This window comes from Bombina bombina, chromosome 3 (assembly GCF_027579735.1).
Source record: "Bombina bombina isolate aBomBom1 chromosome 3, aBomBom1.pri, whole genome shotgun sequence".
In the NCBI taxonomy this organism is placed as follows: Eukaryota; Metazoa; Chordata; class Amphibia; order Anura; family Bombinatoridae; genus Bombina; species Bombina bombina.
In genome coordinates, this window is record NC_069501.1 from 468,750,140 (window position 1) to 468,765,953 (window position 15,814).

The 15,814-nt window shown below is 39.9% G+C and overlaps 1 protein-coding gene across 2 annotated transcripts in view; it reads right to left on the minus strand.

The window, feature by feature from the left end:
* The window catches only part of FOXP4 (forkhead box P4), a 107,927-nt gene that overhangs the window by 22,025 nt on the left and 70,088 nt on the right, over window positions 1-15,814 (minus strand). Inside the window, exons 3-9 of one of the 2 annotated variants that reach the window (XM_053706751.1) lie at window positions 13,378-13,467; window positions 13,165-13,287; window positions 6,425-6,544; window positions 5,632-5,782; window positions 4,660-4,852; window positions 4,095-4,202; window positions 157-244 (exon numbers count right to left, since the gene is read on the minus strand). In XM_053706751.1, coding sequence (XP_053562726.1) covers window positions 157-244; window positions 4,095-4,202; window positions 4,660-4,852; window positions 5,632-5,782; window positions 6,425-6,544; window positions 13,165-13,287; window positions 13,378-13,467 — 873 coding nt within the window. The remainder of the gene's footprint in view (window positions 1-156; window positions 245-4,094; window positions 4,203-4,659; window positions 4,853-5,631; window positions 5,783-6,424; window positions 6,545-13,164; window positions 13,288-13,377; window positions 13,468-15,814) is intronic. The other variant, XM_053706752.1, reaches the window with a different exon arrangement.

Consider the following 15,814-nt stretch of genomic DNA (forward strand, 5'->3'; position numbering starts at 1 on the left):
GGGAGCATCTTCACTCACTTTAATGGCTCTTGCAAAACAACCTCTATTGTGACCCCCCCAAAAAAATAAATGCATTATGTGTATGTTTGTGAGGGGAGCATACATAACTTTCAAGCCCCACAAAATAAAGGAAATCCTTGCAGGCCTTGCCCTCACCTGAATCTCCAGCTGTTGGACCACTTGCATCTGTACTCGGCACTGTGCTGTACTACGATCATCCAGCGCATGCTCTGTATTTAGGTGCCTTAGTAAAACAAATGCATGGGTTCATATTGTGTGCGCAATACATTTCATCCTACATAATAAAAACATGAAAGTAGCTTGGGCAGTTCAATTAATCAGATGCTAAACTAACAAAATACTACAGTCTGTATGAATAATTTTCTATTGGACTAATATTTCCTATTAAAAGAGACGAACATTGAAGATTTTCTTTTTCTGGACTTTCTAAACACATTACTCTATTTTCTGTCACACACATACAAATTAAAACATGGTAACTACAGTATTGGTTTTGAACTTCCTAGTAAATCATTACTTGCTGATAATACCAACTAACTCTGCTTTAGAGATGGAAAGTATTCACCTCTGTGTGACAAACTTTATTTAGGATAGGAACATGAAATCACAATTTGAAATGCCCTCTTTAGCGTGAAAAAAAGCTCACTAAAAAATTCTTTAAAATTTGCCTTTTAATATGTAATCTGCAAACGACTACATACTGCAGTATCCTTATCAAGTGACAAAAACATACAACCAAGTTGGTGAGTAAAAAAGCCCGGACATGGACTAAATGCATTTAACAACCACCCAGCTAACTATACACAGATAAATCTGCTCACTGAAACAAGGTTTTGCAATTATTATTTAGACCAGCAATTCTGAGATGGTGTGTCTAGAACTATTGGTGGAATCGTCATGAGCAGGAAACTGCACTCAAGTGACAGCAAGATTAAACATCAACAGATTGAGCCAGAATGTGACAGAAGGTTAACATACCCAAGAAACAGAGAAACGTATGGCTTATTGAATGTGTTCAGAGAGGCTAATACTTGAAAATATATTATTTTTTTATTAAAGCATATGAAAGAGCTGGAATTTTAAAGGGCACTTAACACATATTGCTTTTATGTAAAAATTTTGCTTTGTTCCACGATCCCTAAGAGGCCCCGAACAAATTATGTAACCTGCAAACCATAACAATTATTTTAGATCCAATCAGCACATCTAGGCAAGTATCCCCAACTTGCTTTCCCATAGAAGTAGTCGGTATACATTGTTACCAGTGCATCAGAGAACTCTGCGTAAGATATGCAAATTAGATATACAATATTTGAAAATTGTGCTTCTATACTGTGTCTGACCAAATAATCCCCTAATGGGTAGTAGTGAGTGTACAGCCTGTATAACCGTGTAAATTTGCTGTTCCCTCAAAATAACACACAGCCATTAACGTCTAAACCGTTGGCAACAAAAGTGAGTACACCCCTAAGTGGAAATGTCCAAATTGGGACCAAAGTGTCAATATTTTGTGTGGCCACCATTATTTTCCAGCACTGCCTTAAAGGGACATAATACACTCATTTTCATATAACTGCATGTAATAGACACTACTATAAAGAATAATATGCACAGATACTGATATAAAAATCCAGTATAAAACTGTTTAAAAACTTACTTAGAAGCTGTCACTTTGGCTCTGTTGAAAAGGTAGCTGGAAAGCCCACTGCAAGTGGCAAATAAGACACTCCCCCCTCCCCCTTCTTTTGCATATGAAAAGACCCTTTACACAAACAGGAGCAAGCTGGAGTAGGTAGTCGAGCGTATTCACATAAAACTTTGGGGCTTGGTTAGGAGTCTGAAAATCAGAGCAATGTTATTTAAAAATAAGCAAAACTATACATTAATTAAAAAAAAAAACTTTATGGGCTATATAAATAGATTATCTACAAAACATTTATGCAAAGAAAAAATGAGTGTATAATGTCCCTTTAACCCTCTTGGGCATGGAGTTCACCAGAGCTTCACAGGTTGCAACTGGAGTCCACTTCCACTCCTCCATGACGACATCACGGAGCTGGTGGATGTTAGAGACCTTGCGCTCCCCCAACTTCCGTTTGAGGATGCCCCATAGATGCTCAATAGGGTGTAGGTCTGGAGACATGCTTGGCCCGTCAATCACCTTTACCCTCAGCTTCTTTAGCAAGGCAGTGGTCATCTTCAAGGTGTGTTTGGGGTTGTTATCATGTTGGAATACTGCCCTGCGGCCCAGTCTCTGAAGGGGGGGGGGAATCATGCTCTGCTTCAGTATGTCACAGTACATGTTGGCATTCATGGTTCCCTCAATGAACTGTAGCTCCCCAGTGCCGGCAACACTCATGCAGGCCCAGGCCATGACACTCCCACCACCATGCTTGACTGTAGGCAAGACACACTTGTCTTTGTACTCCTCACCTGGTTGCCGTCACACACGCTTGACACCATCTGAACCAAATAAGTTTATCTTGCTCTCATCAGACTATAGGACATGGTGCCAGTAATCCATGTCCTTAGTCTGCTTGTCTTCAGCAAACTGTTTGCTGGCTTTCTTGTGCATCATCTTTAGAAGAGGCTTCCTTCTGGGACGACAGCCTTGCAGACCAATTTGATGCAGTGTGCGGCGTATGGTCTGAGCACTGACAGGCTGACCCCCCCACCCCTTCAACCTCTGCAGCAATGCTGGCAGTACTCATTATATTAATTTCACAAAGACAACCTCTGGATATGATGCTGAGCACATGCACTCAACTTCTTTGGTCGACCATGGCGAGGCCCGTTCTGAGTGGAACCTGTCCTGTGAAACCGCTGTATGGTCTTGTCCACCGTGCTGCAGCTCAGTTTCAGGGTCTTGGCAATCTTCTTATAGCCTAGGCCATCTTTATGTAGAGCAACAATTCTTTTTTTCAGATCAGTTCTTTGCCATGAGGTGCTATGTTGAATTTACAGTGACCAGTATGAGAGAATGTGAGAGCGATAACATCTAATTTAACACACCTGCTCCCCATTCACACCTGAGACCTTGTAACACTAATGAGTCACATGACACCGGGGATGGAAAATGGATAATTGGGCCAAAAATGGACATTTCCACTTAGGGGTGTACTCACTTTTGTTGCCAATGGTTAAGAGACATTAATGACTGTGTGCCGAGTTATTTTGAGGGGACAGCAAATTGACACTGTTATAAAGGCTGTACACACTACTTTACATATTTACACACATTATAGAGGTTTGTACCTTTTTAATAATAAAAAAAAAAAATCATGTTAGTGGTCCACGGGATTCAAAATTGTAAAGTTTAGTGGTCCCTGAGGTCCGAAAGGTTGGCGACCCCTGCGCTAGTTGACAGATTTTACTTTTTTTGGCCTCTCTAGGGAGCATGGAACAAAGCACATTTTGTATACAAAAGTTTTCTCTTTCATGATTCAGATAGCACTTTTTATTTTTATTTATATTCTACTGCTAGCTGAACACATCAGACGAGCCAGTGGCAAGAGGGATTTAAGTGTAGCCACTAGATATGTGTATTCAGAGGTTTTGGACACCTCAGAATGTGAAAGAGTGCGGCTGCTTGTGTTTGGCTATTTATTCTTGTGAGACTGCAACACACTGTGCAAATCAAGATCCTAGAGTGTTGTTGCTTCACAAGAATAAATTTGGCTCTGAAAATAGCCAAATGGAACAAGCTTCTGTCTTCCTCCGCATTCTGAGGTATACGAAACCTAGGAATAAACATATCTAGTAGCTAGCCAATCAGCAGCTAGCTCCCACTAATGAATTGCTGCTTCTGAGCCTACCTAGGTATGCTTTTCAACCAAGGATACCAAGAGAATGAAGAAAATTAGATCATATGAGTACATTGGAAAGTTGTTTAAAACTGCATGCTCTATCATGAAAGAAAAATTGTGGATTTTATATCCCTTTAATGTCTCTTAAAATGTTAAATGTAGACTTTATTTACATAAAACATTCTTTAATGTGCACACTGGTCTTGGTGTTTTTCTGTTTAGTATTAGACTAGTCTATCATACAAAGACCTACATGTTGTCACTTACTTTATAAACTGTCCCATGTCATCACAGAGAGCTTCACAGCCGGGCCACCTGCATTCACCATGTCCATAAAGAGGGTGTGAACTGGGCGATGCCTCATAATGTGATGAGCTACAGAGAGGAACATTCAGTGCATGAGAAAGAGCTCCCAGTAAACACGGTTTTGCAAAGAACAATGAGAAGGGTCAGGTAGAGTCGAACTAAGATATGTTTGAAGATGGAGAACTAGGGAATATTGACCTTAAAAGGGTAAGAAAAAGAAAATGGAGAAAGAAAGCCTAAGAAGATAGCATCCTGCAAATAAGAAGAAATTGTAGGCAAAGTGTATTGAGAAATAGTCAGGACTAGCAAGCGAAGTGCTACAAATGATACTGAGAGAGTAGGTAACAATAGGCTGTGGCTAGGACGGTTTACACGGGTAAAACTATTCCATAGGAAGCTGAGAACACATTTTCAAGTAGTCCAATGAAAACTAGGGGCTATGTCAGGGCACCAAGTGTACTAAATTCCAGAAAGATGATCAGAGTGGAATATTACCCTACAGCTACAGATCATTGCAGATACTCACCTGTCTCTTCGAATGTTCTGCAGTGCACTTTGGCCATTGGGCAAAGAGGGGTGAAGGTTAGGAGGTGACACTTTGTTGTGCGAGTATGAGGTAGTGATTGAGTTGCTCAGGTCCACACTTTCCTGTTTACCAGAGTCCTCCTGAGAATGACTCATCTCCTTCAAAAGTTGCTGAAGGTCTGACGGAGATACTGCTGGAAAATTACAAGGGTCATATATTTTTGAGGTGGTTATATGAAATTCCATTAAACACTACAGTAAAACAACAATAGTAAGTGCTATAGTGGTCTTACTATTACTTTCTAACATTATATATACAGCACTACAATATCATTTGGTCTTTTTTTTTTTTTAAATTGTTTAAATTAAATCTTGAAACATATGACAACTACACTAAGGGTCCTATGTACAGGGGCTGCCATGACTGCACAATAGTATACATGCTCTTTGTGTCAAGATGTAGAGAACATATGCAATAGTGCACGGCTTATCTAGCAAAGGGACAATCATGTCAAGCCAGTGACACTGAGCCTACTCTCTGGGGTCTAGAGATAAAAGTAAAAATACTCACTAAGACCAGAAGTATAATTTTTGCAAGTTTAAAGGGACACTCAAGTCAAAATGAAACTTTCATGATTCAGAGAGAGCAGCAATTTTAAACAACTTTCCAATTTATGTCCATTAAGAAAATGGGCACAGTCTTTATATTTACACTTTTTGAGTCACCAGCTTCTACTGAGCATGTGCAAGAATTAACAGAATATACGTATATGTGCATTTGTGATTGGCTGATGGCTGTCACATGATACAGGGGGAGTGGAAATGGACATAACTGACATTTGTGAGGGAAAAAAAAAAATCTACTACTCATTTGAAATACAGACTAAGTGCTACTGTATTATCTTTTTATCATGCATTTGTTTATTATGCAACACAACAACATGCTATTAATTTTTCTTTATATCACGCTCACCTTGTGATAAGCTCTGCATTGGTACTGGTCCCTGCCCCGGCTGCAGTCCCACCAGGCTCTGCCTCTGTAGGTTTAGTAAGTGCTGCTGCTGCAACTGTTGCATCTGTAACAGCTGCTGATGGAATGCCAACTGCTTGCTTCCCAACCCTTGCTGCAAGAGACCGAGAACAAGCACGTCAGGACAGTATAGAGGTGCAGCCAACACAAGGGAATCAAGGTGTATATACTGTGAATTATGCCAGAACAAGGCATAAGTGTTAGAAATTAACAAGGCATAAGGATTGTTTAATTTAGGAAGAACGGAGGTAACTGCAAGTTTCTTCTGCCATAGCTAAAAGCCTACAACACCACTGTAGAACACTCAAGTCAAAATTAAACTGTCATGATTCAGAGAGAGCAGCAATTTTACACAACTTTCCAATTTACTTCCATTAACAAAATGTGCAGTCTTTTTATATTTACACTTTTTGAGTCACCAGCTCCTACTAAGCATGTGCAAGAATAAAACAAAATATAGGTATATGCATTTGTGATTGGCTGATGGCTGTCACATGATACAGGAGTGGAAATAGACATAACTGAAATTGGTCAGAAAAAAAAATCTATTACTATTTGAAGTTCAGACTAAGTGCTATTGTTTTATTATCATGCAAATATGCTGTATTTACTGGTCCTTTAACAGGAAAGCTATCAATCTAATCCATATGTCTGAAGAGATGCATCAAATCTGGAAGGTGAAATTAAAATGAGAAAGGAGCATTTAAACTTAAGAAAAGTTCTCAGCCAAACTCACCTCTTTGGGAGGTTGCTGTTGCTGCTGTTGCTGCTGATGCTGCTGCTGTTTTCCAGCCTGTTGCTGGGAGAGGAGTTGGAGATGCAGCTGCTCCTGTTGCTTTTTGTAATATTCTTGTAGCTGCAGGGAAAACAAAAATACAGGATTGTGGTGACTTGTCGAGAGGGCATGTAATTCAGGCATTATTATTTACAGTAGGTTGGTAACAGAGTCCATTATTTGTAAATCGTGCAAGAGCATTAATTTGACTGGACAGTGTTGTTGTTAAAGGGACACTCAATCAAAATGAAACTCATGATTCAGATAGAGCATGCCATTTTAAACAACTTTGCAATTTATTTCCATTAACAAAATGTGCACAGTCTATTTATATTTAAACTTTTTGAGTCACCAGCTCCTACTGAGCATGTGCAAGAATAAGTGTGTATGCATTTGTGAATGGGTGATGGCTGTCACATGGTACATGTATGCATTTGTGATTGGCTGATGGCTGTCACATGGTACAGGGGGAGTGGAAAAAGACATAACTTTTTAAATTGTCAGAAAAAAAATAATCTACTGCTCATTTGAATTTCAGACTAAGTTCTATTGCATTGTCTTGTTATCCTGCATTTGTTGATTATGCAAATCTTCTGTGTTGACTGGTCCTTTAAGTTGCTTAAATGGACAATAAACACTTTAAGACGTTAATATAAAATTATAAACTGTATATAAATAAAACTCTGTAATATACTTCATTTTGTTCCCTTTTCCTGTAATTTATTTCTGCATTTGTGAGCTTTTCAGTTCCTGTTAGAAATGGAAGTGCAGAACACTGTTATATTCCACACAGCCATTGGCTGCACACTCTAGTGACCTATTTATAACTGTCCCTAATTGGTCACAGAAGAGAAGGTAACCTAAGTAACAACATGGCAGCACCCATTGTTTTATAGACACTAAAACTTTACACTTATTTTGTCATTTTTTAACCTAATTAAAGGGATATAAAACCCAACAATTTTCTTTCATGATTTAGAACATACAATGTTAAACAACTTTCCAGTTTACTTCTATTATCAAATTCGCTTCATTCTCTTGGTATTATTTGTTGAAGGAGCAGCAATACACTACTAGTTTCTAACTGAACACATGAGTGAGCCAATGACAAATTATATATATATATATATATATATATATATATATATATATATATATATATATATATATATATATATATATATATATATAACACTCCAAAAAGAAGCAGGCACTCTCCGTTTGAACTTCAAAAAGATTTTACTTAGTGACGTTTCGGGGTTTCACCCCCGTCCTCAGACTTACAACAATAGTGTATAAACACAGTGATATACTTATACCCCCCAACACCAATTATGCCATCAATATATCAATAATATAATAAATCAATAAACAAGCGTTTGCAAATACAGTCACCTATGCTTCATCGTGATCAGGCTCACAGCGGTGCACACCCGGAGCTTCCATTACGTCATCTGCATGGAGACAGCGCTCTCTAGTGAATCACACCCCCAGAAGCCGCCAACCACCTACCTCTGCCAACCACAGCAAAAGAACGTCATCAACAGACGTTTGTACGTAGCTGGAGGCTTAATTCCCAGTGATCGTTTAGGCAACTATGTGATCCTATGTGAAAAAGTGAACATTAAAAACATTATCAAAACAGCATTTTGTACATAATTTAAAAATATAATTTCTCCATTAGAACTATTTCTACTCATAGTATTATATTAGGATGTCGCTTATATACAAATACTTCCAAATATACATCGCTGTCTAACATAAGGATATAAACGCAATGTTACCCCTGCATTCTGCTATTCTATGCTCCATACTATAGTACACTAAATTGGAAATAAACACATAAGTAAAGTAGTGATGGCACATATTGTAACACTATAGGAAGAAATTATTGAATAACATTTCTAAAAGACCCTTATAGAAAGATATTTCAGAAAAGTACACTTTCAGAAAAAACACTGCCAATCTAGCTTAACGTTCAGGCCCTTAGGGGTCAGGGTGTCCAATTCATATGTCCATCTGGACTCCTTCTGTAGTAGCAAATTACCCCTGTCACCACCTCTTCTCAGTGCAGGGACATGATCAATTAGGGTATATCTTAAGTCACAGACATTATGCCCGCTCTCTAAGAAGTGGCGGGCAACTGGTTGATCCGATTCACCCTTCTTAATTGCCCTTCTGATTGAGCTTTTATGATTTGCCATACGTATTCGTAGGTTATCATTAGTTTTACCCACGTAAAATAAACTACATGGGCAATGCAGCAGGTAGACCACATGAGTGGTAGTACAAGTCATCCTGTGTCTGTGTGTATACCTTTTTCTGCTTCTTGGGTGATGGAAAAATTTTCCGGTTATTAGCCCGTTACAGGTGGTGCAGCCACTACATCTATAGCATCCTGGCTTGACATCCTCCAACCATGTCCTATTAGCGTAGCAGTGAACCGGGTCTGTGAGCTGTAGGATATCTTTCAAAGATTTTCCTCTTCGGTACCCAATCCTAGGTTCACCCATCCCTTTAAAAGGGAGGCTATCCTCTAGACGTAGAATTTTCCAATTCTGTTTTAGAATGGTGTTAAGGCCATTCTTGTCAGCCGCATATGTGGTCACCAGGGTCATCTTATCTTGTTCCACCATCTGTCGCTCAGGGACATTCTCAGAGTATACTTCACTGATGTGTTTTTCCAATAATCCCTTACGATAACCTCTCCTCAAGAAGCGCTCCTTCATCTCATCTGTTTGCCTTGCTGCCCGTTCTTCTTCGGTGTTATTCCTTTTAACCCTTACAAATTGGGATTTCGGTAACGCCTTCTTCAGTGCCGGGGGATGATAGCTGGTTGCCTCTAGAAGAGAATTTTTATCAGTGGCTTTTCGGAACAAAGTGGTTCCTAGACCATCATCAGTTTTGAAAATCCTTAAGTCAAGGAATTCTATTTCCTCCTGGTTCTAGTTCATTTTGAACTTGAGTGTTCTGTGCTCAGTGTTTAGTTCATTAAACCAGCTGAGTAGATCCTGTTCGTCTCCAGACCAGATCACTATGAGATCATCAATAAATCTCTTAAAGTAAAGGATCTCCCTCCTCTTAAAACACTCGGTCCCATGGTCTTCAAATTCTGCCATAAATAGGTTTGCATAAGATGGGGCCACATTGGACCCCATCGCTGTTCCCATCAGCTGTTGGTAGTGTTGCTGTTCAAATCTGAAATAGTTCTTTTTTAGACAGGTCTCAAGAAGGTCAAGGATGAACTCCACCGGGGGTCCTATATAGGGACTTCTCAAAAGTTGTTTTCTTATAGCCGACAAACCCTCTTCATGGGGGATCACTGTATACAAGCTAGTGACATCCAGGGTCACTAGCCATTCACCTCCCTTCAATCTGATCTTCACAAGGGAATCAATAACATCCTTTGAATCCTTGATGTAGGTCCTCATGCCATGCACGTATGGTTGCAGCAAACTGTCTACATAGATGGCCAGTGGTTGCAATAGCGAGTCAACCGCCGAGACAATCGGCCTCCCCGGCGGTCTCTCCAGGCTCTTGTGTACCTTAGGGAGTGTGTAGGTTTGCATCTTATGCAAACCTATTTATGGCAGAATTTGAAGACCATGGGACCGAGTGTTTTAAGAGGAGGGAGATCCTTTACTTTAAGAGATTTATTGATGATCTCATAGTGATCTGGTCTGGAGACGAACAGGATCTACTCAGCTGGTTTAATGAACTAAACACTGAGCACAGAACACTCAAGTTCAAAATGAACTGGAACCAGGAGGAAATAGAATTCCTTGACTTAAGGATTTTCAAAACTGATGATGGTCTAGGAACTACTTTGTTCCGAAAAGCCACTGATAAAAATTCTCTTCTAGAGGCAACCAGCTGTCATCCCCGGCACTGAAGAAGGCGTTACCGAAATCCCAATTTGTAAGGGTTAAAAGGAATAACACCGAAGAAGAACGGGCAGCAAGGCAAACAGATGAGATGAAGGAGCGCTTCTTGAGGAGAGGTTATCGTAAGGGATTATTGGAAAAACACATCAGTGAAGTATACTCTGAGAATGTCCCTGAGCGACAGATGGTGGAACAAGATAAGATGACCCTGGTGACCACATATGCGGCTGACAAGAATGGCCTTAACACCATTCTAAAACTGAATTGGAAAATTCTACGTCTAGAGGATAGCCTCCCTTTTAAAGGGATGGGTGAACCTAGGATTGGGTACCGAAGAGGAAAATCTTTGAAAGATATCCTACAGCTCACAGACCCGGTTCACTGCTACGCTAATAGGACATGGTTGGAGGATGTTAAGCCAGGATGCTATAGATGTAGTGGCTGCACCACCTGTAACGGGCTAATAACCGGAAAATTTTTCCATCACCCAAGAAGCAGAAAAAGGTATACACACAGACACAGGATGACTTGTACTACCACTCATGTGGTCTACCTGCTGCATTGCCCATGTAGTTTATTTTACGTGGGTAAAACTAATGATAACCTACGAATACGTATGGCAAATCATAAAAGCTCAATCAGAAGGGCAATTAAGAAGGGTGAATCGGATCAACCAGTTGCCCGCCACTTCTTAGAGAGCGGGCATAATGTCTGTGACTTAAGATATACCCTAATTGATCATGTCCCTGCACTGAGAAGAGGTGGTGACAGGGGTAATTTGCTACTACAGAAGGAGTCCAGATGGACATATGAATTGGACACCCTGACCCCTAAGGGCCTGAACGTTAAGCTAGATTGGCAGTGTTTTTTCTGAAAGTGTACTTTTCTGAAATATCTTTCTATAAGGGTCTTTTAGAAATGTTATTCAATAATTTCTTCCTATAGTGTTACAATATGTGCCATCACTACTTTACTTATGTGTTTATTTCCAATTTAGTGTACTATAGTATGGAGCATAGAATAGCAGAATGCAGGGGTAACATTGAGTTTATATCCTTATGTTAGACAGCGATGTATATTTGGAAGTATTTGTATATAAGCGACATCCTAATATAATACTATGAGTAGAAATAGTTCTAATGGAGAAATTATATTTTTAAATTATGTACAAAATGCTGTTTTGATAATGTTTTTAATGTTCACTTTTTCACATAGGATCACATAGTTGCCTAAACGATCACTGGGAATTAAGCCTCCAGCTACGTACAAACGTCTGTTGATGACGTTCTTTTGCTGTGGTTGGCAGAGGTAGGTGGTTGGCGGCTTCTGGGGGTGTGATTCACTAGAGAGCGCTGTCTCCATGCAGATGACGTAATGGAAGCTCCGGGTGTGCACCGCTGTGAGCCTGATCACGATGAAGCATAGGTGACTGTATTTGCAAACGCTTGTTTATTGATTTATTATATTATTGATATATTGATGGCATAATTGGTGTTAGGGGGGTATAAGTATATCACTGTGTTTATACACTATTGTTGTAAGTCTGAGGACGGGGGTGAAACCCCGAAACGTCACTAAGTAAAATCTTTTTGAAGTTCAAACGGAGAGTGCCTGCTTCTTTTTGGAGTTATATATATATATATATATATATATATATATATATATATATATATATATATATATATATATATATATATATATATATATATATAATTTGTCATTGGCTCACTCATGTGTTCAGTTAGAAACTAGTAGTGTATTGCTGCTCCTTCAACAAATAATACCAAGAGAATGAAGCAAATTTGATAATAGAAGTAAACTGGAAAGTTGTTTAACATTGTATGTTCTAAATCATGAAAGAAAATTGTTGGGTTTTATATCCCTTTAATTAGGTTAAAAAATGACAAAATAAGTGTAAAGTTTTAGTGTCTATAAAACAATGGGTGCTGCCATGTTGTTACTTAGGTTACCTTCTCTTCTGTGACCAATTAGGGACAGTTATAAATAGGTCACTAGAGTGTGCAGCCAATGGCTGTGTGGAATATAACAGTGTTCTGCACTTCCATTTCTAACAGGAACTGAAAAGCTCACAAATGCAGAAATAAATTACAGGAAAAGGGAACAAAATGAAGTATATTACAGAGTTTTATTTATATACAGTTTATAATTTTATATTAACGTCTTAAAGTGTTTATTGTCCATTTAAGCAACTTAAAGGACCAGTCAACACAGAAGATTTGCATAATCAACAAATGCAACAAATTAGGGGGGTATAAGTATATCACTGTGTTTATACACTATTCTTGTAAGTCTGAGGACGGGGGTGAAACCCCGAAACGTCACTAAGTAAAATCTTTTTGAAGTTCAAACGGAGAGTGCCTGCTTCTTTTTGGAATTGTGTACTATTTTGCTGTGCACCCCGGACTGTGATTGAGAGTGCTTTTACCTCTGGATTTGTTGGTATATATATATATATATATATATATATATATATATATATATATATATATATATATATATATATATATATATATATATATTTATATATATATATATATATATACATACACACACACACACACATATACACACACACACACATATATACACACAAACACACACACATACATATATACACACACATACATATATATGCAGCCCACCAATCAGCAGCTAGAACATAGGTTCTATGCTAATAACTATTTGGAGTTTGTCCCTTTATGTAAGATATTCTGTCTGACAATTCATACTACAAATATTGATATCACTTATTACAATTTACTCGCGCAGACAGATTATTATTAATATTGTCTTTACCTGCTGTAACATGAGTGCTTGTTGCTGGTGCAGGACGGCTTGGAGTTGTGCCGGGGACAGTATCTGCTGCATCTGCTGCTGTGTGATCATTTGCGGAGACATCATTGCCACAGACACCGGAACCTACAGCACCAGAGAGATAAAGTCCATCTACTGGCACTGCACAATAATTGCCTTGTACAGGATTACAGCTGGCATCATTGGCTTTCTTACCTGAACTGAAGGCTGCTTGCTCTCTGCATTGCCGGAAGAGCTCAGCCCTGTCGCCTGATGAAGCAACAACTGCCGAGCCACTTGCAGGGCCTGGGAAAAAAAAAAGGGGTTAAAGGGGCAGTATACACCAATTTTCATTTAACTGCATGTAATAGACACTACTATGAAGAAGACTATGCACAAATACTGATCTAAAAATCCAGTATAAAACCTTTAAAAACTTACTTAGAAGCTCACAGTTTAGCACTGTTAATGAGATAAGCCTGGGGCACCCACTGAAAGGGGCTGATAGCAGAACCCCCTCCACCGCATATGAAAAGACACATTATACAAACAGACGCAATGTGAAGTCTGTATACATCAGTATACTTCTAAAACTTTGGGGCTTGGTTAAGTGTCTGAAAATCAGCATAATGTTTAAAAGTAAGCAAAACTATAAAAAAATTAAAAAAAAAAAAAATCCAGATGGGCTATATAAATGGATCATCTACAAAAACATAAATTATGCTTACCTGATAATTTAATTTTCTTCTGATGGAAAGAGTCCATAGCAGCATTCATTACTTTTGGGAAATAAGAACCTGGCCACCAGGAGGAGGCAAAGACAACCCAGCCAAAGGCTTAAATGCTCCTCCCACTCCCCTCATCCCCCAGTCATTCTGCCGAGGAACAAGAAACAGTAGAAGAAATATTAGGGTGAAAAGGTGCCAGAAGAATATAATGACGCCCCACAGAAATTACGGGTTGGGTGCTGTGGACTCTTTCCATCAGAAGAAAATGAAATTATCAGGTAAGCATAATTTATGTTTTTCTTCTTAAATGGAAAGAGTCCACAGCAGAATTCATTACTTTTGGGAAATCAATACCCAAGCTAAAGAGGACACTGAATGCCAAGACAGGAGGTTACATAGGCGGCCCAAACTGAAGGCACCAGACCTGAACCACAACCCAACAAAAAATCCCACTTCATTGAAGCTGAGAAAAATTTGAAGAAGCCCCGTTGACACTGACTCGCAGTCAATCCAGAGCCAAACAAGAGACCGCAAACGGACTTGACTGAGCCAACAGTCCTCCAAGAGATACCGTTGCCCAGACAAACTGTTCCGCCATCCACCCTAAGCCCCCAGGGGCAAGGCAAGGAAACCAAAGAAACCAAAAGGTTCCTTAAATACGACCGAAAACATCTCAAGTGTGTAAAGACCCAGCTCACAGAGATCAAAATGGATCCAAACCGAGAATAAGGCCACGCCACATGGGTGAATAACCGGATAATACGGACACGGAGACAGAAAAACCATCTCTCCAACATCCTGCAAGCAAGGATGTAACAGAAGACGCAAAGTCCTCCCTGCGCCCGCCCATAGAATACCAAAGTATTCAATCATGAAAATGTGTCATAGACCCAGGTCAAAACCTCAGGATCAAGAACACTGCGTCCATAACAAGACGACACCAAAGAGCTTGCAAGGAAATAAGCAGTCCACAGCAAGTGGACAGTATAAAAACAGTCCCTCAACAGAGGACATTCTCCAAGCAACCGAAGCCGCCCAACCTACACTCAGGCCCCTAAAAAGGAGAACACAAGCCTCAATCAAGGCCTCCCGAGAAGGAGAGTATACCCTCGGAATCCGAAGGTAGAGAGAACCATCTCCTGTGTAGGAACAAGGAGAAAAGAGAAACCCTCTCCCTGCAGACTGAGCTAACAAGCTCCCACAGACAAGGGATACCTCGATCCCTAGACCGCTCGGATATTCCTTTATTAAGAAAGCTGCAACAGCAGGATTCAAACTCTAAGCCTTTAGCTTGCTAGGCAGGGTAGTTATCACTTAGGCCACTAAGTCCTGCATGCAGACCCATACCCAGCTGGACCAACCCAGCCACAAGAATCCAGTACAGGAACAAAAAGAATCCCAAAACTTATACAGGAACGAGCGAAGAGATGGAAGAACCATCCCACCAGAGTACAAGGACCACAGATAAGGCCATAAACTGATAAGGCCCACAATCTGCTTAGAACCGGGAAGGCCCCAGGCGGACCACCTCCACCCTATGCCTCCCGACCTAAAAAGGTCCTAAACAAAAAAGGAAATCATCTCCAAGGGAGAATATTCCCTATGAAAGGGGAAGAACCGGACAATGTACCGAAGGTCCGAAACCACCGGCTAAGTGGGTATAAAAACCCCAACGTAAATGTCCTAGAAGAGGACTCCCTTAGAGGTTGCATGCCAAACAGAGGCACAGCCAACCCCAATTACCTGCAGAGCAGAAAAATCCACGGGTACACTGGCAACCGACCGGGAAAATGCAACCCTAAGGAGCAACAGATATTGGAAACCCAACGTCAGCAGCAGGGTCGAAACAAGGCTAAAGCCACCCAGGAACCCCTAGATGACATGGGATACTCAGTAAGGAGTATATAAATATTCTAAAACCAGGC